Genomic DNA, 25,957 nt, shown 5'->3' with positions numbered 1-25,957 from the left:
GATATTTTGATCATAAACTACAAAGAAATGTATGGAGCGATGTTCGATGTTGAGTGTATGACGTCACAGACTCCAAAAAATAATCGTAAAAATATCATACTTTCGTCCTGAATATCGAGAAAACACTTCATACAGTGAATATTGGACCTTAAAAGAGTATTTTTAGGAAGTTTCAGCTGAATCCAAGTTTGAGCGATTTTCGTCGTAGTAGCACTTTAAGCGTTGGAAATGGTTATTTTGTATTATGCATATCATTAGATATACTGAATAAATGAGATATTTGTATAAATGTATACTACAACGTTTCTGCAATCGAGTGTATATATATATATATATATATATTTAAAAAACTCATTAATAATTCATGAAGGAAACACAATACAAATCATGACCATGAAGGAGGTTTTATATCTGATATAGATTCTTCTTCATTTGCATAAAGTTTAACTTGGATTTTCTCTATCAAACTTGGTTCATTTCGTAAAGAATTCGGTACAGTATGAGAACATGCATCAGGAGTGTTTTAAGCCGTTTAATAAACTCGCAGATCGTGTTTTATCGGGTCTAAAACCACTCGGCTGCGCCTTGTGTTTTATACCCGATAAAACACTCCTGCTCGTTTATCAAACAGTACATATATATATATATATATATTATTTTTTTTTTTTTTTTTGCGGGCATATTTTTGAAACGTTACAAGCCACGAAGTTTGAGACAAAAACTAAATGGAAAGAAATATTCTCCAATTTCAATCTAAAAATCAACCTAACTATGTTTTAAATTGCAATTCAATCTGGCGTCGATTACTTTAAAAAGATGGTAATGAGTATCTCGCTCGAGAGATTCAATCATTCCCTGCGCATTCGATAAAATAAATCACATTTAAATAAGTAACTATATTCGGGATTTATTGAAACCAAAAAATTTTTTTGAGGATTTGATGTCAATGAGAATTTATTTTTAGGTTATTAAGATTAAGTTTAATTCGTAGTCACCCTGCCCCGCAGATTATCGAATCGGCTCTTTTGATATTGGCCAACATAGAGAGGCCATGCCTTGAAAGGTCACGCAATCACAACTCTGTCATGCACGGTTTTTTGGAGTCATACGCATTTTGTTCAAAGAGGTCGTTTACATTTAGGTAGGATGATCCTATTGTTAGGGTTAACTCTTTTGTTTCTGGTGTCCACTGCGGAAGGAAGAGAAGAATTGTTCCTAGCACTACGGTCAACCTACTTTCACTAAATGGCCACTAATAGACCACTTTACCTTGGGCGTAATGTTTCCCCCATTTCAAAACACGTGTCATTCTCTTCAGAATAAGATTTTTCGTTTGAGATGCATCCACATTCACTTGTCTTCTCCTACGCAATCGCTAAACGAAGGAATTATATTTAAGGGAATGACATGTGGTCTGAAAATGGAAAGTATTAAACCCAAGGTGAAGAGGTCTGTTTTCTTTTAACCTCATCCAGGCCAGAAGTTCATAACTAGATCTAATTATGAACTTCTGGCCAGGCCTGTTGCTGGTCCAAATCTCACCTAATCACACCTAATCTCGCCTGATCCAACGGTTACGTGATAATTTTATGATCCACCATTGGCGGACCCATTCTCTTTACTGGCCCCAGGCCCCTTGCTGTTGTAGAGTTTTTCCTGTTGTTGGTACAGCTTTTTAAGCTTTTTAATTTGCTTGGCGCTTATTGGTTCCCCTTGGGCGTCGTGGGTCGGTATACCCTGGGGATAAGATTGTCGACGATTAGAGGAACAAGAAATAAGGGGTCACTTCTACCTTGAAGTTTACGAAGGGCTACAGGTAGCCTCCTTCACAGACGTTGTTAGGGTCGTCACGCAAGAGAAGCGTTGACTGACGACCCTAACACTTTCTTCGAAGGAGGCTAGGCTACAGAACGAGGGTGGTGGAATTTTAGAGGGGAGGGGGTGGGAAATAGAGGGAAGAAAAGAAGAAGCTTCAAAAAGGCTAGAAAAAAAGGGGAGAAATTAGTGCCATTCAAATACTTGTAAAAGAAAGGGGCTAATATAAGACTTTATTGCTTGGGTGGGTGGGAGAGTGGCTAGGTGGTTGAGGGGATAGGGGCTTGGCACCAGAACTCTTGTAAGCCTGCATAAAGCACTTATAGAATATAGACTTCTTGAATGTGACATCAAAGCAGCTCAACTTTAAGGGCAAAACAAAAAGATTTCAATCTCCTGAGAATTGAAAACCCTCCTGTTGTGTCATCCAAATTGAGCTGCATTCTGACGTGCTGCAAGAGGTCTATAGGAGCAGTCAATAGCTGGGGTGCCTCTTGTGTGTCTACATAGGGATAGGAGGTTGGCAATGGAAATTTTGTACATCTGAATCTGGCTGCATAGAGCGCTCATAGGATACATTTTACATTACACTTGAAGGGGCTTGGTTGGTAGATCCAGGATGATTTCAAGGGGTTGGCTGTTGGCTAGAAAGCCATTATACACCTATTTCAGAAATCGTTGTCGCACCAATAGCCTCAAGAAACAAGCCAAGACCGCAGAGAACGCTGGTACTTTTATAGCTGTAATTAGTTTATTCATGGAGCATTTTCATTTATTGACTTCTCAAATTGCTCCAAGCAAGGCTGCTTGAGATGATAATTAGTGGAGAGCTATAGCCACTTGCATGAACCATGAATAAATAGATTATAATTGAAAGTACTGACGTTCTCTGGAGCCTTGGCTTGTTACTTGAGGCTCTTGGTGCGACAACGATTTCTGAAATAGGTGTATATATTTTACATGAATCTTAGGGATGTAGCTAGCTACCCAATTCTCCCCCTGGACCCACCCTTGTCTGCAGATAAATGATACAAACCTGTTCATCGAAGATAGAGTACTTATCAGTTTCCTGCTTGAACATATCCCATGGCGCAATTTTAGCCTTTGCTTCTTTGGCAGCCTGGCAAAATTATGGGATACTTTAGTAGTGAATTCAGACAAAAAATAGTTATGGGATTGTGATGGGAGTTGGGCTGTTGGGTGCACCAAATTTGTTTTTTCCTCTCACTAATGGTCACCAAAAGACCCTTTGTGCCCTCTTTATCTTAAGGAGCAATAAAAAGGGCAGTCCTGTTTTTTATTTACATGCGTAATAAATATTTTTTCAGAAGTGGAAAAATGGTTCTGAAGGTAAAACATGGTGCGGTTAAATTCGGAACAACCGTATTGGTGGCTACGGCCTTGAGGCGATAGATTAGCTTTTATTGAGAACAGCCGAAATATAAATAATAAAATTATGGATTTAGATCATTTTCAGTTTGTGTACCTAGGTTATGGATAATATTTTCTCATACTTTTTTATGTACTGGTTTTTGTATGTTAAACCGACACACTCCCATGCAAAACTGGCTGGTTTGACCAAAAAAGGTATGTAAAAGCTCTTTTGGCAGTAAAAAGCCTGTGTATATGAGTACACTGATACATTAAATGTGGTCATACTTTTGCTCGTCGCACTGTAACTCTTAAAATTGATAATGGAATTTGCACCAAACTTACTTTTTCTTCTTCCAATTTTCTTTTAGCTTCTTCCTTTTGCTTCCTCTTACTTTCTTGTTCCTGGAAATGTTGGAAATAAGAATTTCAAAATTCTTTTTTAGTACGATTCGCAAATGAATGTGGTTATGGAAAATATGTATGTAATTCCCCATTCAAAGGAATGGTGCTGTGTAAGTGCAGGGGTGGATCCAGGGGGTATACCTAGTAGCCTGTGAAGTAGCTATGTCCCTAGGTGCACCGGACAAATCCCAAGCCAACTGTATTTTTTTGGCACAAAAATGTAGAAATGTAAATTTGTTTTAAACTGATTATGCAGAGTGTGATTGATAAGTCTCCCAAGCCAGGGACTTCTGTTTAAATTTTTTGATGGAATTGATTTTTGTGGGAAAACTGAGGGAAACTGGAAAACCTGGAGAGCCTCGAGAAATACCCTTGAAGCACGGGAGAGAAGCAAATGTTTTTTCTCTTATTCAGGGTTCTCACTCATCTGAAAAAGGAAAATTCCCTGACTTTTCCCTGACTTTTCCCTGACTTTTCCCTGACTTTTCCCTGAACAAAATCAATTTTTCAATGACCAAGAGGCACATTTCTGTTTAGTCATTTTAATGTAAAATAACTATAAATCTATACGTTTTGAATTACAAAATAAATGAACTGGTACCAAATTCATCTCTTCACGTTTCACCACAGGAAATCCACATAAAGAAAGATACCACATATATCGATAATGTCGGGAACCTTTGGGAATTTTTGGTTTTGGAGTGAAATTACATAATTATCACCAAAACGATTCAATTTGAGAATGATGACTTTTTAATAAATTGTAAATTTCCCTGACCAAAATCAAAATTCCCTAACAATTCCCTGCCCTCGCAAAAAAATTCAGAGTTCACTGACTTTTCCCTGACCTTGGGAACCCTCTTCTTCCTCTCTCAAGTGATACCCATCCCTAGAATATGGGGGATCAGGGCACCGAGTGACATTCTCCTTATACCCTAGGGCTAGCTACAGAGCCTAGTCATAACTTGTCCATTCATGTCAGAAAATGATACCTCTAGTTGTTGCTGACGTTCTTTCATCAAGACTTCAGGATCAACAAACTTGATTACAGCTTTACTGCTTCCTGTGGATAAATACATTAACGTAATTTGTAACTAAATCCTGATTTTCACATATACTCTTTCCTCTTTCTCCTTCATGATAGAATCAAATTATCTCAAAATGTCAAGGTGTGAATCACTGTCAAACGAAATAAAGGAAAAAGAGCTAGGAAAACCAACAAAAATATGTATAACGTAACTAAAACAATTATGATTGGCTTATTTTATAAAAGCAATAGAGTGATCATGAAGTCATTAAATCCGTGAAATAGATATTAGACTAATACACCAGTACTAGAAACTTAATTCTATCGTTTTCTTTTTTGTCTATTTGACTATTTACAGTATAAATATGACCAATCTGACTTTATTCTTCACTTCACTCTCTGAAGATAACTTCAACTCAAGTTGTTGAAGCATCAGTCACATCAAACAGTCCTTCTCAGGATTACATCCACGCGGATGATCATAATACTTCGATTAACATTCGTTCACCTGGGTTCAGACTCTCTATGCAATGACTATTACACGGGTAATGCCTTCACTCTATAAAACGGCTGCTTATGTCTTTGTACTGTGATGTAAACATGCTGGAAGATGTAGGACATGAGAGTAGCATGTTTAGGAACATGAGACATAGCCGAGTGTTTCCTTGCTTTTAGAGTTTATAGTGTCTATACTATCATATGACACACTTATTCAGTTTAATCACCTTCTTCACCCCCCAAAATAACAACGTTTAGAACGTTATTAACTAAACCTTATTAATATTTACGCGGTCTTTACTTACTTACAACTGTTTTTAAAATAATTGTCTTAATAACTGTATTTTGGGTTTTTCATTTAGCATAAGATCATGATCTTTGTTATCATGTCGTGGCTCCTAAAAGAGCCGTTGTTTTGTGTTTTGCAAACAGTTTAGAACTGTTTACGAGCTTTTCTTTTCGGCCTTCTTGGGAAGAAGAACAGCTTGGATGTTGGGAAGAACACCACCTTGAGCAATGGTGACTCCACCAAGAAGCTTGTTCAACTCCTCGTCGTTTCTGACTGCCAACTGCAAGTGACGGGGGATGATTCTGGATTTCTTGTTGTCGCGGGCAGCGTTACCGGCCAACTCGAGGATCTCAGCGCTCAGATACTCGAGAACTGCAGCCATGTAGACTGGAGCACCAGCACCAACACGTTGAGCATAGTTGCCCTTGCGGAGAAGACGATGGATACGACCGACTGGGAACTGAAGCCCTGCACGGGATGATCGAGTTTTGGACTTGGTGCCCTTTGCTTTACCTTTACCACGACCAGACATTTTTTACGATAGATTTTCGGTTTGCTTTACGAAAGTCAAGATGTCGAAATAATCAAGCGCCAAAAAATTTATACTTCGGTCACTGCACAATAAGGATCACAATCCACCAATAGCAAAAACCCTTCCTGACACCCGATCTTATTTCCATATGATCTTTGATGAATTATTTACTATGTCTACACATTCAACCAATCACAGAAAGATCATTTCGATCCGCATACTAAGTAATCCATGCTTAGAATGATATAAATACGATATACACCGAAGTCAACATCATATTCATATCTGAATTCGACGAACTCGAGAAACATGCCTCCAAAACCTGTTGTTGGAAAGAAAGGTGAAAAGAAAGCCGGCAAGAAGGCCGCTCTTGGTGACAAGAAGAAGAGAAGATCTAAGAGAAAGGAATCCTATGCCATCTACATCTACAAGGTCATGAAGCAGGTCCATCCTGACACTGGTATCTCCAGCAAGGCCATGAGCATCATGAACTCCTTTGTCAACGATGTCTTCGAGCGCATCGCTGGTGAAGCTTCCCGTCTTGCTCACTACAACAAGAAATCCACCATCACATCTCGGGAAATCCAGACGGCTGTTCGTCTTCTTCTCCCTGGTGAACTGGCCAAGCACGCAGTCAGTGAAGGCACCAAGGCTGTCACCAAGTACACTAGCAGCAAGTAAACAGTTCTAAACTGTTTGCAAAATACAAAACAACGGCTCTTTTAGGAGCCACCATATGATAACAAAGATCATGGTCTTATGCTAAACCAAACATTTAAAACAGAAAATAATATACAATATTATCCTTCTTATCCCTTGAAATAATTGACCAGTTGCCTCTTGTGTCGTCAAAACAGAAATTACGACATTTTTATTCCGTTGACAACATTGACCCGTTGCCTTTTTTGTCGTCTTGCCTTTCTTCACTACACTTATACACTGATCTCTGGAGTCTCAAATTTCCCTACCAACATCTTCTTTTATTCGAGTGTTTTCTCTGGTCTTTCTCCCTTCATAAAACATGGCCATAAAACATAAGCTAAATTCAATCAGACATTAAAATATCTTAGCGCTTTCATCTCGTTAATCTCAGGTCTCTCTACCAACATTTTATCTAAAAAGAGTTTGTTGGAGTATTTTCTGTGGTCTCTACCTTCATAAATCATAATAAGCTAAATCCATTCAAACTCATTTCTTTAGTCTCAGGTTTCTCTACCAATATCTTATACATCTTATTTGAATAATTAAAGTTTGTTGCATGTTAGTTTGAATAGAGTTTGCTGGGACTCTTGATTAGAGTATTTTTATGGTCTCTCTTCCTTCACAAATCATAATAACTTAAATTCATTCAAACTTCAAAATGTGCCCTGATCATATTTGTTTCAAAATTTGAAGGTACGAAGTACTGCAAAGTATAAGTATTTTTTTTCTTTAATTTTGACAAAACGAAAAAGAAAGGGAAAACCCCAAAACACAGTAATTATGAAGTATTCAGAAACGAAGCATCTTCTAAAGCATCCATACAAAGCGGTGCTCACTGTCGGTGACTATCTTTTGCCGCCTAAATTAACCGTTGATGTGACGCGGCGGTGGCAGAGGTAATTTGCATTTTTGCCGCCAAAAATCAAATATGGCAGTCATTTAAAGACGACCACGAGCCACCTTTTCTTCAGCTAACTGAAGTTCGAAACAACCACCTAGAGTTTTTTTAATCAGAAATAATTAAAGTTAGATCGTATTGCTAGGATTTCTAGTGTTTAACGTCGGTCCTTTCAACTCTGAACGTTGAGATTTGTCGTAACTGGTACCGTAACGCTGTATTAGAGCATGAACAAGCTTTATTGTATTTGACGTGCAAAACGTATCATGAAACTAAGAGAAAAGTTTTAAAGATTTTTGAGGGAGGTTTCTTTTCACGTTCAGAGCTTAGCTTCTCTCCTAAGTCCGTGATCGTGACACGCAAAGTGAATCAAGCTTCTGTCAAAGAATATCCGTCACACCACGCCACCTACACGTGAGTTTGGGTAGGTTTGGTTTGTTACATGATGAAACGTGTCTTCAAACCATAGACTCTCTGCTAGAATATAGTTCTAATTCTTCTTTCAACTTACTCAGAAATAAAGTTCTTTTTCTTTTTTTGTTTCTTTTGAGCCAAAAAGGTTCCACAATACTGGTATAAGGTTTGTGGTTTCTTTATGTGACAGCAAAGTTTCCTGCTAGCAGAGATTCTGCCAAGATACTAATACTAATAAGTATGAGTAACGTGTATATGAAAAAAATTGAGTAATGCTACTGTTAATGTTATTTGAGTAACATTACTCAATTTTTTTCATATACACGTTACTCATACTTATTAGTATTTCCCGTTTTCAATGAAATAAAATTTTATTCTTTCATGTGGTGTGGAAAATTACAATTTTGCTGTCTATGTATGATGTTTGTCAGTCAGACTGTTCGTTATAGTTTTGAGGTTTCTCATTTTGCGTTATTGGTTTTTCTGGTTCTTTTCGATTTAGCATTAGATCATGATCTTTCTAATCATGTGGTGGCTCCTAAAAGAGCCGTTGTCTTGTGTTGTAAACAGTTTAGAACTGTTTACTTGCTGCTAGTGTACTTGGTGACAGCCTTGGTGCCTTCACTGACTGCGTGCTTGGCCAGTTCACCAGGGAGAAGAAGACGAACAGCCGTCTGGATTTCCCGAGATGTGATGGTGGATTTCTTGTTGTAGTGAGCAAGACGGGAAGCTTCACCAGCGATGCGCTCGAAGACATCGTTGACAAAGGAGTTCATGATGCTCATGGCCTTGCTGGAGATACCAGTGTCAGGATGGACCTGCTTCATGACCTTGTAGATGTAGATGGCATAGGATTCCTTTCTCTTAGATCTTCTCTTCTTCTTGTCACCAAGAGCGGCCTTCTTGCCGGCTTTCTTTTCACCTTTCTTTCCAACAACAGGTTTTGGAGGCATGTTTCTCGAGTTCGTCGAATTCAGATATGAATATGATGTTGACTTCGGTGTATATCGTATTTATATCATTCTAAGCATGGATTACTTAGTATGCGGATCGAAATGATCTTTCTGTGATTGGTTGAATGTGTAGACATAGTAAATAATTCATCAAAGATCATATGGAAATAAGATCGGGTGTCAGGAAGGGTTTTTGCTATTGGTGGATTGTGATCCTTATTGTGCAGTGACCGAAGTATAAATTTTTTGGCGCTTGATTATTTCGACATCTTGACTTTCGTAAAGCAAACCGAAAATCTATCGTAAAAAATGTCTGGTCGTGGTAAAGGTAAAGCAAAGGGCACCAAGTCCAAAACTCGATCATCCCGTGCAGGGCTTCAGTTCCCAGTCGGTCGTATCCATCGTCTTCTCCGCAAGGGCAACTATGCTCAACGTGTTGGTGCTGGTGCTCCAGTCTACATGGCTGCAGTTCTCGAGTATCTGAGCGCTGAGATCCTCGAGTTGGCCGGTAACGCTGCCCGCGACAACAAGAAATCCAGAATCATCCCCCGTCACTTGCAGTTGGCAGTCAGAAACGACGAGGAGTTGAACAAGCTTCTTGGTGGAGTCACCATTGCTCAAGGTGGTGTTCTTCCCAACATCCAAGCTGTTCTTCTTCCCAAGAAGGCCGAAAAGAAAAGCTCGTAAACAGTTCTAAACTGTTTGCAAAACACAAAACAACGGCTCTTTTAGGAGCCACGACATGATAACAAAGATCATGATTTTATGCTAAATGAAAAACCCAAAATACAGTTATTAAGACAATTATTTTTTTTATTTTTTCCCTTTAAATAACCACCCCAGCTTCGATTTCTCTACTAATCAATCGAAAACCATAAAGAGCTAAGCAGTCTACGTCGATTGCTAGAGGTTGTTATTAGTAAGAAGGAGTATTCATCGAGAATGGAAGTTATCCAAATAGGTTTTTTTTTAAAATAAAACTTTTGTCCTGATAATTTGTTTGTAACGAAGTTAGGAAAGAAGTATCACCATCTAAAGACTCCAAAGACCAAACTGGCTAAACAATGGTTTCAATCTTTACGTAAACATTGTTAGTAAAAAGAAGGATCCATTGATGATCCATTGATATGATGATAAAAAAGGTAAATTATACACCGTGAAAATATGAAAAAACTTACTGACGTTTCGGACGCTAGTCCTTCGTCGTAGTAAAAAAACGCCACGAAGGACTAGCGTCCGAAACGTCAGTAAGTTTTTTCATCTTTTCACGGTGTATAATTTACCTTTTTTATCATTACTGTTTCATTAGAAACACCGACGCAGCTCTAAACGGCCTCAAATCGCGCTGAAACGTCGTCAGAAGACTGAACAAAGTAAAAGCAACGACTGCAGCAAGTTTTGAGGCAAATTGTTGAGTGAAACATTTCATTGTAATGACTTTATCATAACTCCCATACATTCCCTTATAAACCATACACAGGAACCTTGTTTGGGCTGCCTGTGGTGTAAGTTACTATTTTAGCTATTTGAAACTACGAGTAAACAGCTACTGAGATCAGGGGGAGAAACGATGATACAAATGAATGTCTATTCACTCATTCTCTGGTAAAACAACCCCCCCGGATTAGCATGACCATTACTTGGCGCGCTTTTACCGTGATTTTAGGTGACGTCAACTAAATAGTTATCTAAGTTAGATAAATTTATCTAACTATTCAACAGTTTGACTGAATGCACTCTAAGTGATATTCTTTATTAAGCCTGTTAACGTGAAAAAACTATCGCGAAATAATTTTCGGTGTAAGAGAAAGCCTAGAGGTCGTTTTAGGGTATCTACAAAGTGTGGAATGTATCTCTTTCGAGAGGAAAGTGACTTTCTCGACGTAAAGCTCATCGACCACACATAGAAATAAGAACATGCGTAAATAGGTAAATTACGAGCCTTAGATGAAACGACTGAAGAAGAGTGTCATGCAAGCCTTTCACAACTTCAAGTCGCATGGAAATACTAAGTTTGAATGCAATGTTTTAATCAAGAGATGTAGTAAATAAGATATAAATATGGATATGAACAGCTCAATGTGAGTATCATTTATTATTAAGGGGATTTTTTTTTGGTAATCGCGTCTTGTCGAGAACTGGTGCTTTCGCATCGAATACATGGTATTGAAGATATCATTTCTGGTAATCATACCATATTCATTTAAGCATAATAGAGGCATAGACTTTATTAATATGTGGTGGCTCCTAAAAGAGCCGTTGTTTGTGAATGAGATGAGAAACTCATCTAACCACCAAATCCGTACAGGGTACGTCCTTGGCGTTTCAAAGCGTAGACCACGTCCATGGCTGTGACGGTCTTTCTCTTGGCGTGCTCGGTGTAGGTGACAGCATCACGGATGACATTTTCAAGGAAAACCTTGAGGACTCCACGGGTCTCTTCGTAGATCAGACCAGAGATTCTCTTGACTCCACCACGACGAGCAAGACGACGGATGGCGGGCTTGGTGATACCCTGGATGTTGTCCCGAAGGATCTTACGATGACGCTTAGCGCCTCCTTTTCCAAGACCTTTTCCTCCTTTACCGCGACCAGACATGTTGAATTTTGGATTTCAAATTGATGAATAACTTCCAACCGAATTCTCTGAAATATATACGGCTAATGCGTACGCTTAAGAAAACAGTCAAAATTGATTAAGCCCTAGGTCAAAGTCCAGCATCCGTTCAGCAACGAAACTAATTGTACGTTGAAACAATCACAACAAATTATGCGGCAGTTTGATCCGCATACATTCAAAAAAAATTCGCGCCAAAATTTTGTGGTAGATTTTTGTAGCCGTCTCGTTTGGCTTTCATTTGAAGAACGGTCATACGACTTTTTCGTCTTAAAATAAAAGTTATTGCGAGCAAGAAGTCAATGAATTATAAGTTTTTAGCAGGGTATTCGAGCTTTGAATGTTATGAAGCTTTGAGGATCAAGCAGGGTAAGACGAACAGACTTTCCAAGGACCAATCAGATTTCGTTGTTTTCGACCAATCAGATTCCAGGCGCGATGATATAAAAATCCAAATTTCTTTTACGAGATATCTTGAATTTTCAAAGGAATCTACAAGAAACATGGCTCGTACTAAGCAAACCGCACGAAAATCTACCGGAGGAAAAGCTCCCCGAAAACAGCTCGCCACCAAAGCAGCACGTAAGAGTGCCCCAGCAACTGGTGGAGTCAAGAAGCCTCATCGTTACAGGCCCGGTACCGTCGCTCTTCGTGAGATCCGTCGTTACCAGAAATCAACCGAGCTGTTGATCCGCAAGCTGCCCTTCCAGCGTCTTGTCCGTGAGATCGCTCAGGACTTCAAGACAGATCTCCGATTCCAGAGCTCAGCTGTGATGGCCCTTCAGGAGGCTAGTGAAGCTTACTTGGTTGGTCTGTTTGAAGACACCAACTTGTGCGCCATTCACGCCAAGAGAGTCACCATCATGCCCAAGGACATTCAGCTTGCCCGCCGAATCCGTGGAGAGAGAGCATAAGTTCTCAACTCATTTACAAAACAACGGCTCTTTTAAGAGCCACCACATCATTCAAAATCAAAGATCTATATGCCTCTATTGAATATTGACTAATTAATGCTATATGTGTTAAATTCTGTATGTATTGAATTCCGGAGATGGCATTCAATAATCAGATCAGGTTTTATGAAGGGAGGAAAACCAGAGAAAAACCCTCAAATCAATGGAGAGAAGTGATAAAGATTTTTTTTCAAGGGGGAGTAGCACGACAATCTTCCGTAATTTAATTTGGCTGAAACTTCACTGGAACAATCTTTAAGGGTATAATAATCACTGGTTAAAGTTTTTTCCTAGTAACTTTAACCAGTGATTATTAGACCTTTAAGGGTTATTCCATTAAAGTTTAAGCTAAATTAATATTCGGATGATTTTCATGCTAGTCCCAAATCAATGGAGAGAAGTAACAAACTCTAAGATTTTCTTTCAATAACAGTTCCCGCCATTTTTCCTTACCTTCCTGGTCTTCCAGCTTCACTCCTAGGTTAGGTAGACTCTCATCCCTCAGGTTATCACAGGCTTTTAGTATCCTTGGAACTGGATTCAAAAACAAAACAACAATAAATTAGAATGAACGCAATTACAATTAAAACTTCTGTCGAATTTATGGGCTCCAGAGGTTGTCCGTTATATTTCGTTTTCGTTCTGTGAAGAGCGAGCGACTTCCCTTCGAAACCAGAAAACAAAACCAAATGCCAGAGCGATAATAAATAACCTCTGGACAACAGGGTAAAGCCAGGATGGCGTTTGAAAATGATTCCTATAGGTTTCTCAGATATTAAGGATAGAGGTTTACGATGTAATGCAATTTTTTGTGATCGCACGTAAACTCTATCAAAGATAAGATTCGATAAGATTCTTTAAGATACAGCTATTTCAAAAAGGTTGAATACTGAATACTGAATACGTACAGAATATTGCATTTCAAGGCAAAAGGGTTTGAAATAGCTGTATAAAATTTTACAATGAAATAAATGGTTTGTTTGTAAAATCTAGAAGGTTCAAAAATGAATACATTCTCTGGATTAAGGATAATCTTCACGAAATTTTATGATTTTACTAATATTTATCGAAAATTTGAGTACAAACTATTTTTTGATAAGACAAAATACAGTCAATGTCATTAACGTTGTTCACCGAACATTTTACACATTTAGACTAAAAGAAATATCAGGCGTTTCATTATGTATTCTTTGCCTCGTGTGCGTCAGCCTGAACTTTAAATGTAAAATTCAACTCGTGAATCGAAAATCCAGAATGCCTGAACATTTAGTGAGGATTTAAGATGGAGAATGGTATTTCAGCGTTTGTTTTATGCCAGGATGTTCGAGGAAACACGTGATATTTCTTTTAGTCTAAATGTGTAAAAGTGTAAATGTGTAAATGTCTTTTTTCGGTGGACAACGTTAATGACATTGATTGTATATTTTTTGATCAATAGGGTGACGTCAGAGTGAAACATTTCTTGTAGTAGGACCTAAATTAAGTGGCCAACCTCAGGACATTATAAAGTGATAGCATACCTTTCTCTTCTCTGGCTATTGCTCTGATTTCTTCTCTGAAGTCAGCCAGCAGTTGAACATAAGGAAGGGCAATTTCTTCATGCTGTAATGGAATTATAAAAATCAACCAGTTATGGTGTGATGTGGTACTCAACATATGGAATTATTCACCCCCTACTCCAAAGTGAACTTACATTTCCAGTCGCTGATTGCCCTGATACAGAAAAGCCAATTTCTTGTTCGCCTTCATTAGCACCAAATATCTAAAACAACAATATAGGTTAAGGGATTATATAATAATAATGATAATGATAACAATAATTATAATAAAACAAAAATAATAATAACAGTAATAATAAGTATATGTAATAGGGCTCCATGCTGTCCAATTAAGAAATAATTGGACGAGGAAAATTCCGAGGACTGACAAAATTGGATGAGGCCGTAGGCCGAGTTCAATTTGGCAGAGGAATTTTTCGAGTCTAATCATTTCTTGATTGGGGAGCATGAAATCCCATTACCTATTAATTATATAGCTGCCTAATTAATCCCATATCAACAAGACCTGTCCAATTAAGGAAATAATTGGACAGTTACCTATACGGGATTAATGAGAAGCTGTATAATTATATTTGTAATATTCTTATTATGCTGTGCAATAAAGGAATAATGATATCAATAATAAAAAAATATGTAGAGGATATTACATGGGCGCGCGGAGATACGAAATTTATCTTCGAGTGTTGAAAAGATCTCTCATGAGTAAGCGCAGCGAACGAGTGAGAGATTTTCAACACAAGAAGATAAATTTTGTATCTCCAAGCCTCCATGTAATATTCTGTTTATTATATGATTACCCATAAATTCACCTTAATAAGCTTTTTATTATTATAAGTTTTTATTTGCAAACTAATAGCTTAAATAAACAGATTGAATGATATTTTCACATGTGGAAATAACATGTTATCAGTTTTTCGAAAAGGAGAAATATAGGTATTTTAAAATATTTAAAAGAATAAAAACTTTTTATAATAATAAAAATCTTATTAAGTTGATTTTATCGATAAATATATAATAAACAGAATATTACATGGGTGCTTGGAGATATGAAATTTATCTTCTCGTGTCGAAAATCTCTTACTCGTTCGTTGCGCTCACTCGTGAGAGATCTTTTTAACACTCAAAGATAAATTTTGTATCTCCACGAGCCCATGTAATATCCTCTATATAATAATAATAATAATAATGATAATAATAATACAATTTGAAATGACAATAAAATAGATTGTGAAAGTCACTGGGGTTTCAGTTTGCTATCAAATGGGAGTAGAGTTTGTTGAGTGTCTCCCTTCATTTAAATGGAGCATCAAAGTATCAAGGGAAGTAATACACTCGCCTATAACCCAGGGGTCTCGATGTGATTCCTGGGTCTTTGCAGAGTTTGACAAAATTAACCTTTGTGTGACAGCATGTGCTATACACCTTTCTCATAAATGGCCACCAAACGCAGTTGGGACTAGCGACAATTACATGGAAGCGATTCAGGAAACAAAGTCTACTCAGTATGACCTTTTATGTCAAAGTCATTCACCCTTACTTCAAGAGATGCTTAAGAGGACTCATATTGTTGAGATAAATGACTTTGACATAAAAGATCATATTGTTTTTATTGATCAATTGTTCCTAGTCCCAACTGCGTTTGGCAGCCATTTATGAGAAAGGTCTATTAAATGGGAAAACACTAGTTGCTCTCTTACTCGGAGCATGTTGGTCAGATATTTAGCAATTCCTTTCAGTAAATCATGATTTGGTGATTCATTCAATTGCTTCTTGTTGCCAATGTAGATGTTGGACAGTTTGACTAAGTCTTGCATTTGACGCAGAGCTCCAGGAGTGTCAATCGAATCTGTAAAAATCATATTAAATAAATAATTATACATCCAGAAAAAGAACGAAATAAAATACAAATACATCCCCCATGGAATAGGATTGGAATTTCTCAGAGGTGGGAATGGTCTGAGGAGGGTATATTGTGTAGTTCCAGAAAATATCCATACCTCCACCATGGAGGAGGATTGGTACTAACAAGGGGTGGGAATGGTCTGAGGAGGGTATATTGCATAGTTCAAGAAAATATCCACTTCTCCTCATGTAGTGGTTGAAACCTACTAAGGGGATAGTAGGGCAGGGCAGTTCCAGAAAATATCCATACCTCCACCATGGAGGATGATACTACCAAGGGGTGGGAATGGTCTGAGGAGGGTATATTGCGTAGTTCCAGAAAATATCCACTTCTCCTCATGTAGTGGTTGAAACCTACTAAGGGGAGAGTAGGGCAGGGCAGTTCCAGAAAATATCCATACCTCCACCATGGAGGATGATACTACCAAGGGGTGGGAATGGTCTGAGGAGGGTATATTGCGTAGTTCCAGAAAATATCCACTTCTCCTCATGTAGTGGTTGAGACCTACTAAGGGGAGAGTAGGGCAGGGCAGTTCCAGAAAATATCCATACCTCCACCATGGAGGATGATACTACCAAGGGGTGGGAATGGTCTGAGGAGGGTATATTGCGTAGTTCCAGAAAATATCCACTTCTCCTCATGTAGTGGTTGAGACCTACTAAGGGGAGAGTAGGGCAGGGCAGTTCCAGAAAATATCCATACCTCCACCATGGAGGAGGATTGGTACTACCAAGGGGTAAAGAGGGTCTGAGGAGGGTATGTTGTGTAGTTTCAGCAATATCCCCTGATGGAGCATAGAGCAGGTCAAGTAGAGTAGGGCAGTTCCAGAAAATATCCCAAAATGTAAAGTAAAAGATGAGGTGTCTTTCAGCCCCTTTGAGAAATCTTACCACACAGCGCCTGGTGGACACCATCTTTCCTTTCATGAAATCTGGAGTAAAAAATATTAGTATTAGCAATACAATGAAAACTTCAGCTCACACACTCTTTGATGAATCCAATATTTACTTTTGTTGGAGTTCCATCTCGAGCTTCTTGTAATTGTGGGAACTGGGTGACATTTCTTCTGGTTTCCTAAGAATGTCTTTTACCGTGAGGAAGAAGTCCTAAAAAACAACAACAACAAAAAAACACACGTTTTTAGCAGGAGCTAAATTAACAAGTTTTCTCTGGGGTCTCTGGTTTTTCCATCCATAAAAATCAACATAGAGATCTAGAGGGCATTTGGGAGGTTTGTCTGAACCTATAATAATAATAATATTATTAAATTTATAAAGCACGACTTTAACACGTGAATATGATCAAATGCGCATTATCTAGACCTAGAATATAAATATATATATATATATATATGTCAAAAACCACATTAGAAAAAAACAAACTATAGATTGTATTTTATAACTATATATATACAGTGAATGTCATTAACGTTGTCCACCGAAAAAAGACATTTACACATTTACACATTTAGATATTTAGACTAAAAGAAATATCATGTTTCCTCAAACGTTCTGGCATAAAACAAACGCTGAAATACCATTTTCCATCTTAAATCCTCATCAAATTGGCGGGGCATTCTGGATTTTCGATTCGCAAGTTAAATTTTACATTTAAAGTTCAGGCTGTCACACACGAGGCAAAGAATACATAATGAAACAAGTGATATTTCTCTTAGTTTAAATGTCAAACCATGATCAAACCCCCAGATGGCAACTACAAACCCCCTCCAATACAACCATTCTCATAATGGCTGACGAGAGCACAAAAATGAGGTCACCAAGTCATCTTGCAAGGCTGAGCAAGGCTGCTCATTCAAAATAAAGGTGGATAGCATGAATTCAGGTCAAAACAAAAGGCCAATTTCAGTCTATACTTTTCTTCTATAAACGCATTAATCATGTGCTTTTATATCTTTTTATTGAACTAAAGACCAGGTAATCTCATTTTCATGCACTTGTCAGTCATTTTGAGAATGGTGTGTTAGATCAACTTGATTTTATCGAACCCCTTAAAGGACAAGTTTTTTTGGTTTGCCAAATTGCAATGCCTTTTTTGGCTCAGTTCGGAAGTTTGAAGCCATCTAGTGAAAGTCCTGGATTCATGCGTGAGAGGAGTATCAGACATTGAAACAAATAATCAGTATGTGTGAATCCATGAATCCCTATTTCCTAGATTACTCACATTAAATAGTTTCTCAGCCTGTTCAGCTTCTCGTATGACATTCTCACTATAGTCCAGAGTAGTATTCCATGTGTGCAGTAAGAATGCCAGCCTTATTTGTCTTGAGGTGTTCCTCTGGAGAGCTTCCTATAGATATAGATGGTGGACTAGTTATATACTAGCTAGTATAATATCCCCAGAGGATTAACCATGAGAATAATTATTTACAATTATGATGATGGCGATAATGATGATGGTGATGATAGTAATGATGAAGATGGTGATGATGATGATGGTGGTGATGATGATGATGATGATGATGGTGGTGATGGTGGTGGTGATGATGATGATGATGATGGTGGTGATGGTGATGATGATGATGGTGGTGGTGATGATGATGGTGATGATGATGATGGTGGTGATGATGATGATGGTGGTGATGGTGGTGATGGTGGTGATGTTATGGTGGTGGTGATGATGAGGTTGGTGACAATAGTGATGATGACATTGATTGTGATGATGATGGTGTTAATAATGGTGTTGATATCGATGATTATGGTGGTGATAGCAAAGATGATAATGTGAAGATAGTGGTGATGATGGTAATGATGATTGTGATGATGGTGGTGGTAGTAACTAAGATAGTGGTGAATATGATGGTGATGATGATGATGGTGATGATGATGGTGATGGAAGTCAAGATAGTGGTGAAGATGGTGGTGATGATGATGATGATGGTAATGATGATGATGGTGATGAAGATAATAATGGTGTAGAAGATGATGCTGATTGGTTGTGACTCACAGTGTCATTGTCAAGTATTTAATTGGCTACAGGAGCATCAATCATAAACTGTGATTGTTTTGTAGGATGTGAACATGCTCTGATCATGTCACATATACCCAATCTACTTTTTTTACTGTTGTACTTACTTTGATAGTAATAAAATTCTTCAGAGACTTGGACATTTTACATCCTTCGATGGTTAAATGTCCGGCATGTAAGAAATAGTGTATCCACTGGTCTGTTCCATGGTATGCCTGGGTGAAAACAAAATACATGTATGTGATATCATATACACCAAAATAAAAAATCGTGGTATCTTCAAGGTGAGCTTGAATCAATGTCCACGAACTTCAAAAATGCAATATGAATAATACCACGGAAAACTGGAGGAATTGGTTAAAAACAGCGTACCTCTGACTGTGCCAGTTCATTGTCATGATGTGGAAACCTTAGATCTACTCCTCCAGTGTGGATGTCAATAGAATCGCCTAAGACGGCACTGAAATAAAGAAGTTAATCTTAGTAAGATGGTTGGGAGAATTGAAAGACCAATAAAACAAGTTGTCTGGAAAAGTTTGAAATGTTTGCGATCAGTCTGTCTGTCTGTCTGTCTGCCATCAATCATCATCATCACCATCTCTCCTTTCCTCTGTTTATCATCTTTCATCCATGATGTATATCCATCCATCCATCCATCCATCCACCCACCCACCCACCCACCCACCCAACCATCCATCCATCCATCCACCCACCCATCCATCCATCCATCCATTCATCCATCCATCCATCCATCCATCCATCCATCCATCCATCCATCCATCCATCCATCCATCTCCCTCTCCCTCTCTCCCTCTGCCTGTTCATCTATCCATTTGTCGTTTTGTTTTCCATCCATCCATCTCTTTATTTAGTGATTCATTCATTCATAATACCTTGCCATCACAGAACATTCAACATGCCATCCTGGTCGGCCCTAAAATAAATATTAAAGAAAAACATGAAAACAACACCTCATTAATAGCTATTTTATACCTGTTTGACAAGGCCATGATACATTTTTGACAGAATATAGAACGAAATAAAAAAGTTAAGATCAGGGGTTTCATTACATGTAACCCTTTCACTACTAGAGGCTAAAAGAGTCCAACACAGGCTCTTCCTGGAACATAATTAGGGTGTTTTTTATTTCTCAATATCACAATGAAAAACACATGCTCAGTAGATATTGAGGCCTTATAACACACATCAAAGCAGTTGATAGAAGCTGATTGGTTAATGATCCAAAAAACAATAGCCCACATGTTTCAAAACATAGAAATGTCCTAGGGGATGGGTAATTGAAAAGCATAAAGGTCTTTCTGCTGGCTGCTTTTGGCCGCTCTTGCAAAAATGTAGTATTTCTGGTTGGCAGCTTTTGGCCGCTCTAGTAGTGAAAGGGTTAAGGATCAGTTATCGGAGAATGCTTCAGCATATGAGCAAAATTCTCCAGCTTAAACTACCATTTACAGCTTAGTAATTTTTAAGATGTTCACTTAGACCTTCTCCTATCATGAACATCCTGTAGCAAGATAGATGACAATGATAACCTTGATTAAACACACCTTTCCCCAGGGGGAATCCCATGCAGGTTCTGCTGGTTTGCTTGCCTTCCACAAAGCAAAGTCCCTATCAGATCTTTTTTCACCAAGGTTTTGACTTAACTCTCCTGAAAACACAAAACACCATAAGATATACTCTATAAGATATACTCAGCTATAAGATATACTCTATAAGATATATACTCTATAAGACATATTCTATAAGACATACTCTATAAGATATACTCACCTATAAGATATACTCACCTATAAGATATACTCTATAATATATCCCTTATAAGATATGCTCTATAAGATATGCTCTATAAGATATACTCTACAAGATATACTCTATAAGATATACTCTATTAGATATACTCTATAATACATACTCTGTAATACATACTCTATAAGATATTATACTCTATAAGGTACATACTCAGCTATAAGATATACTCTATAATACATACTCTATAAGACATACTCTATAAGATATACTCACCTATAAGATATACTCTATAATATATCCCTTATAAGATATACTCTATAAGATATGCTCTATAAAATATGCTCTATAAGATATACTCTACAAGATATACTCTATAAGATATACTCTATTAGATATACTCTATAAGATATACTCTATTAGATATACTCTATAATACATACTCTGTAATACATACTCTATAAGATATTATACTCTATAAGGTACATACTCAGCTATAAGATATACTCTATAATACATACTCTACAAGATATACTCTATAAGATACACTCTATAATACATACTCTATAAGATATACTTTATAATACATACTCTATAAGATATACTCTATAAGATATACTCTTTAAATTTCTAACCCACTTACCCTCTCCTTCAGCTAGTGCCTGGAGATCACCGACAGCTTCTGGAACAAGACGAGCGTAGCTGTGTTTCTCGCTGGAACCAAACTTTATCGTATCAAAATACACAGAGTAGTTGGATTCATACCTAGTGGAACCAAGATTCGAGAAGTTAAATGACAAGTTTAAAAATCACATTGAATTTGATTGCCTCCCAGTGGGCTCAGTTAGTTGGGCACTTGAGTTCATGTGCATTATATTTCAAATATTTTATGAGATTAATATATTTATAAATAATGTTTATGCACTGTACTTACGCATAGCCATTGGCAATAACTTTTTCTATGAACGAAACAACTTCAGGGACATATTGAGTGATTCTTGTCAAGCAATCGGCAGGCAGTACCTGTCAATCAATCCAAAATTAATAATAATCTTTATTAATAATAATAATCTTTATTATTTATAGCGCACATGAAACATGTAATATGATCACATGCACGTAATAAAATAAAATAAAATAATAATACAATTGTGTTCAAAGATCCCTAAAAGTTCAGCAGTTCTCAACAATACAACTCAAGTTTGATGCCTGGCCACAGTGTCATAAGTACTGTATGTTAGTAGAGATTCTAGTTCAGGTTCTCTCCTGTGCTTCAAGGGAATTTTCTCTGAATTCTTCAGTTTTCTTCCCTCCACAAATATCAACTTCTAGCTCAATGTTAAATGAATTACATTTTTTTTTTCATTATTTAAAAAAACACTGCCTAAGAGAGGCCTATGTAAAGACATACCCTTTGCACTGAGTCCCAAGAGAAATTGTTCTGGGGGACAAAACAATTGATTGTTTTTGCATATAAGAAAAGATGGTCTATTGTTTTGTCCCCCATAACAACTCCTCTAGGAAATCAATGCAAGGGGTTTATAAAGCTTTACTTACGTTCAATGATTTCATGTCCTTGTGGAACTCGTTTTCCCAGTATTGTGTCAGTTTAGCAAAGATGTGGTGATCTGTTACGTCTGAACCAAACTGGACAAATAAATCAAACATTGAGTATAACAAGCGGTGCATAAAATATAAATGGAATGAATAGAGCAGAGCAGAGCAGAGCAGAATAGAATAGGATATGAATGGGGTGGAATGGAATGGGATACAATAGGATGTCAACACAGTAACTGAACAGAACATAAGCCCTGTCTGAGGCAGAATGAAATAAATTGAAATTGAATGGAAAGGAATGGAATAGGATTTTGGGCTAAGAGATAGATATAATATTTCTATCAAATACCTTTGTGTCCAGCCAGGCTGACAGTGGGTCAGCGCCATCTGTCAACACATCCTGCAACAAAATTCCCAAACTTCAATCTTAAGTGTTTTTCAATATTCAATCCCTCAAAACCTCTATTTCAAAGCTTATATATTCACAACCTCTATGTAATGCTTTTATGTTAAATTGTAAGCCATTCAGCTAGATTAGCTATACTATTTCTGAGTGACCTTGACCCTATTTTAGTAACATTGAATGTTGTAAATAATAATATCACTTATCAAACTCATTAATAATTCATGAGGAAAACACAACAGAAATCACGACCATGAAGAGTTCTGTAAATCAGATACAGAATCGTGTTCATTTGCATAAACTTTAACTTGGATTTTCTTGGGCAGATTCACTTTAATTTTGAAAATTTTAGTGAAACACAAAGGAACTAACCTAGACGTTTGATAAGCAATCTACAGTATTCGTGTCCGTGTTGTATCCGATATACAAACTCTCGTCTACGCCTCGAGTTCGTAAAGAGGTTTATTTTAAAGACTTTTATTTCCAAAGATTTGGGCATATTAATATTTACAACATTAATATGCCCAAATCTTTGGAATTAAATGTCTTAAACAGTACTTAAAAACTCATTAATAATTCATGAAGGAAACACAATAGAAATCAGGACCATGAAGGAGGTTTTATATCTGATATAGATTCGTCTTCATTTGCACAAACTTTAACTTGGATTTTCTCTATCAAATTTGGTTCATTGCGTAAAGAATTCGGTACAATATACACACATCATGGAAAGTTTTTTAAGCCGTTTAATAAACGAGCAGATTGTGTTTTATCAGGTCTAAAACCACTCGGCTGCGCCTCGTGTTTTATACCTGATAAAACACTCCTGCTCGTTTATTAAACTACATAAAACCTTATAAAAGGTCTGCATAGAAAGTATAAAAATCACCTTAGTAGCAGTCTCGATATCATCAGCAGACGCTGTTCCACTAGATACTAGCTTGGTCAACTTTTCTTTGCTTGTGTTTACTTGAGCAATAATTTTAGTTAACATATTCTTCTTGTCCTCGTCGGTTGTTGATTCCATTTTGATGATATAGGGTTGAAGGGCAGACTCTAAATCAGTGAGAACTGTTTTTGGTGTGTTTTGCTTCTCAATATATTTTTCTAGCAAATGGTTTCGCCGTGCCCTGTGAATAATCTACAAGAAAAAAATAATAATTAAGGATATATAATTTATAACTTCCTGTACTTAGTATCACATCTGTGACTTAGCTGTGCCCTGACTTAGATCAGCCCAGAGGTTGTTTCAAGGTTTGATCTGTTTGTTAGCCATGCCCTGACTTAGATCAGCCCAGAGGTTGTTTCAAGGTTTGATCTGTGAGTCAGCCATGCCCTGACTTAGATCAGTCCAAGGTTGATGATTAGAACGAGAAAGGAACTACAATGTATGCACAAAAAAATTATACAAACCTTATCATCAATATCTGTAATATTCATGACATAGAAGACATCATAACCAAAATAGGATTGAAGAATTCGACGTAGGATATCAAAGGTAATATAACTCCTAAACAAAAGCAATAATTTTTAAGTCAGGCGATGTGCAGTCTCTGGCTACATAATCGTATATAATATCATTTTGAATTGTGAATGAATGGATGAATGGATGAATGAACGAATGAACAAACAAACAAACAAATGAATGAATGAATGAACAAACAAACACATGAACAATAACCGGACAAAGGAACAAAGAAGGAACAAACAAACAAACAAACAAACAACTTTTTAAATGAGGGTGGCACTTAATCATACAAAAAAAAAAGATAAACTCATGGCCTTTCTAAATGAAGGGCCACGATTTATTCTTTAAATAATGGCTTGCATGTCATCTCCAGAGTAGTACCAAGTAAATTGATCTTTTACGTAACAGGCTATTTACATAATTATTACCTTGCATGTCCCATGTGCGACGCATCGTAAACTGTAGGGCCACATCCATACCATGTCACTCTCTTACCACTTTGAGGCACAAATAAATTCTACAAAAAACATTTTTGGTATATAACAAAGCATTGACTGGGGCCAAGGGAAACAGTGTGTTTTGTGGTATTGAGACGGTGATGTTTCATGAATAGAGGCAGTGACAAATGTATATTATTTCATGATCTTGAGTACGATTCAGAATTTATAGGTACAAATGATGTTTTGAAAGTTTTCAAAATTGGATGATCCTTTAGGCGAGTCTAGTTTGAGAACTCTTAACTGTTACATAAATTTTAAAATATACGACAAGGTTATGTGAGTTTTTGTTTATGATATGCTCAACAAAATTGAGCAACTTCATAGGGACTCTGCAGTGTACAATTTGGGATTTAATTGTACTCATCTTGTCTAATCAGAATTGAGTTACTTTTGTGGAGTATATTATAGTCTTTAGTAACTAAGACACAAATCATTGGTTTGTAAATAAAATTAAAGGAATAAATAAAGGAAAAATGAATGAATGAATGAAAGAAAGAATGAAAAAGAGAAAGAAAGAAGGAAAGCATGAAAAAAGAATAAATGTATGAAGGGAAAGAAATATATTAAAAAGAAATTAAGAACAAAATGAAAATAAAAAATGAGTAAAAGAAGGAAGGATTGAAAATGAAAGAAAAACAGATACCAAGGTTTATCAAATATACCCACACGTACATCCATACAAAAGTCACCCTTTTCAAAATGAAACAGGAAAATTTAAAATAGTTTTTAAAAAAAATTACTTTTTTTAAAAAAGATGTTCAAAATTATAGCAAGCTATATAGCAAGTAATCAAACAATAAGCATAAAATTGGGAGTTCAATGATTACTACAGATATACAACGAAGCATATTCTTATTGGTCAAAAAGGACAGTCACTTTTCATTGACCACAAAGTCTTGAGTGTTTTCCTAGAGGCAAACTATTGGATTGCATCAGAAAAACTTCAAGGAATAATCCCTACCTTCTCTCTTGTCAGGCTGTTGAAGATTCTTAATTCTCCATGACCTTCAGGTTGGCGCCAGCTTGGTAAATTTTTATTTGACATGTCGTAATAATTGTTCGGATTTGAAGAAAATTTTACTATGGAACTACAAACCCGGCTTCGTAGAACACAGTTCAAACTATTCCCAAAATATCTTGCGTGTCCAAGTATTCGCATTAAATAAATACACTGATTGCAAGCTGGAAGGCTGAGGACGCTTTGTGCAAAGATTCAAGCTATTAAATTGTGTAGAAGTGGTAAAAAATTGGACGAGATTACAAGCAACCGGCAAAATTTCCTTCTCTACTCGTCCGCCATGTTCAATGGGAATATATATAGTCACCAGCCTCCCCGTAATACAC

General features: G+C 37.0%; 4 protein-coding genes and 3 pseudogenes across 4 annotated transcripts; 3 read left to right on the top strand and 4 right to left on the bottom strand.

Annotated features, from left to right (window-relative positions):
- Positions 1-388: 388 nt before the first annotated feature.
- LOC116294167 (cysteine--tRNA ligase, cytoplasmic) lies at positions 389-25,903 on the bottom strand. The gene is made up of 23 exons (XM_089026481.1): positions 25,575-25,903; positions 24,542-24,630; positions 24,059-24,155; positions 23,535-23,786; positions 22,592-22,642; positions 22,243-22,332; positions 21,620-21,708; positions 21,329-21,450; positions 20,484-20,587; positions 19,815-19,855; positions 19,294-19,381; positions 19,029-19,136; positions 18,118-18,243; positions 16,945-17,042; positions 16,827-16,867; positions 15,731-15,879; positions 14,168-14,236; positions 13,995-14,076; positions 12,928-13,008; positions 4,584-4,654; positions 3,532-3,591; positions 2,852-2,935; positions 389-1,737 (listed from the first exon to the last, which is right to left on the bottom strand). The coding sequence occupies exons 1-23, from the start codon at positions 25,770-25,772 to the stop codon at positions 1,588-1,590; spliced, it is 2,340 nt and encodes a 779-aa protein (XP_088882607.1). The 5' UTR covers positions 25,773-25,903; the 3' UTR covers positions 389-1,587.
- On the bottom strand, positions 5,506-6,061 carry LOC116294170 (histone H2A pseudogene; annotated as a pseudogene).
- LOC116294943 (histone H2B.2) lies at positions 6,219-7,208 on the top strand. Its single transcript, XM_031702639.2, has one exon. The coding sequence runs from the start codon at positions 6,247-6,249 to the stop codon at positions 6,616-6,618; it is 372 nt and encodes a 123-aa protein (XP_031558499.2). The 5' UTR covers positions 6,219-6,246; the 3' UTR covers positions 6,619-7,208.
- LOC116294945 (histone H2B.2 pseudogene) lies at positions 8,494-8,933 on the bottom strand (annotated as a pseudogene).
- Positions 9,090-9,720, top strand: LOC116294169 (histone H2A pseudogene; annotated as a pseudogene).
- Positions 11,018-11,503, bottom strand: LOC116294171 (histone H4). Its single transcript, XM_031701717.2, has one exon. It carries the CDS (start codon positions 11,501-11,503, stop codon positions 11,192-11,194), a length of 312 nt encoding a protein of 103 aa, XP_031557577.1. The 3' UTR covers positions 11,018-11,191.
- LOC116294168 (histone H3) lies at positions 12,009-12,586 on the top strand. Its single transcript, XM_031701713.2, has one exon. The coding sequence runs from the start codon at positions 12,025-12,027 to the stop codon at positions 12,433-12,435; it is 411 nt and encodes a 136-aa protein (XP_031557573.1). The 5' UTR covers positions 12,009-12,024; the 3' UTR covers positions 12,436-12,586.
- Positions 25,904-25,957: the final 54 nt, after the last annotated feature.

This window comes from Actinia tenebrosa, unplaced genomic scaffold, assembly GCF_029948245.1.
Source record: "Actinia tenebrosa isolate PJP-AT-01 unplaced genomic scaffold, QUT_ActTen_1.0 PGA_scaffold10__47_contigs__length_13832649, whole genome shotgun sequence".
NCBI lineage: Eukaryota > Metazoa > Cnidaria > Anthozoa > Actiniaria > Actiniidae > Actinia > Actinia tenebrosa.
Note: the sequence above shows the minus strand (reverse complement) of the source record. Positions and strands in the feature narration are given on the sequence as shown.

Bases quoted from the DNA above. Each gene is read 5' to 3' on its own strand.
- LOC116294171 (XM_031701717.2), bottom strand. From the start codon at position 11,503: ATGTCTGGTCGCGGTAAAGGAGGAAAAGGTCTTGGAAAAGGAGGCGCT.
- LOC116294943 (XM_031702639.2), top strand. From the start codon at position 6,247: ATGCCTCCAAAACCTGTTGTTGGAAAGAAAGGTGAAAAGAAAGCCGGC.
- LOC116294168 (XM_031701713.2), top strand. From the start codon at position 12,025: ATGGCTCGTACTAAGCAAACCGCACGAAAATCTACCGGAGGAAAAGCT.
- LOC116294167 (XM_089026481.1), bottom strand. From the start codon at position 25,772: ATGCGAATACTTGGACACGCAAGATATTTTGGGAATAGTTTGAACTGT. The intron at 21,451-21,619 runs GTAAGTACAGTG...TGGTTCCACTAG, and splicing joins GTTATTGCCAATGGCTATGC to GTATGAATCCAACTACTCTG. The intron at 20,588-21,328 runs GTAAGTGGGTTA...TTGTGTTTTCAG, and splicing joins GGCACTAGCTGAAGGAGAGG to GAGAGTTAAGTCAAAACCTT.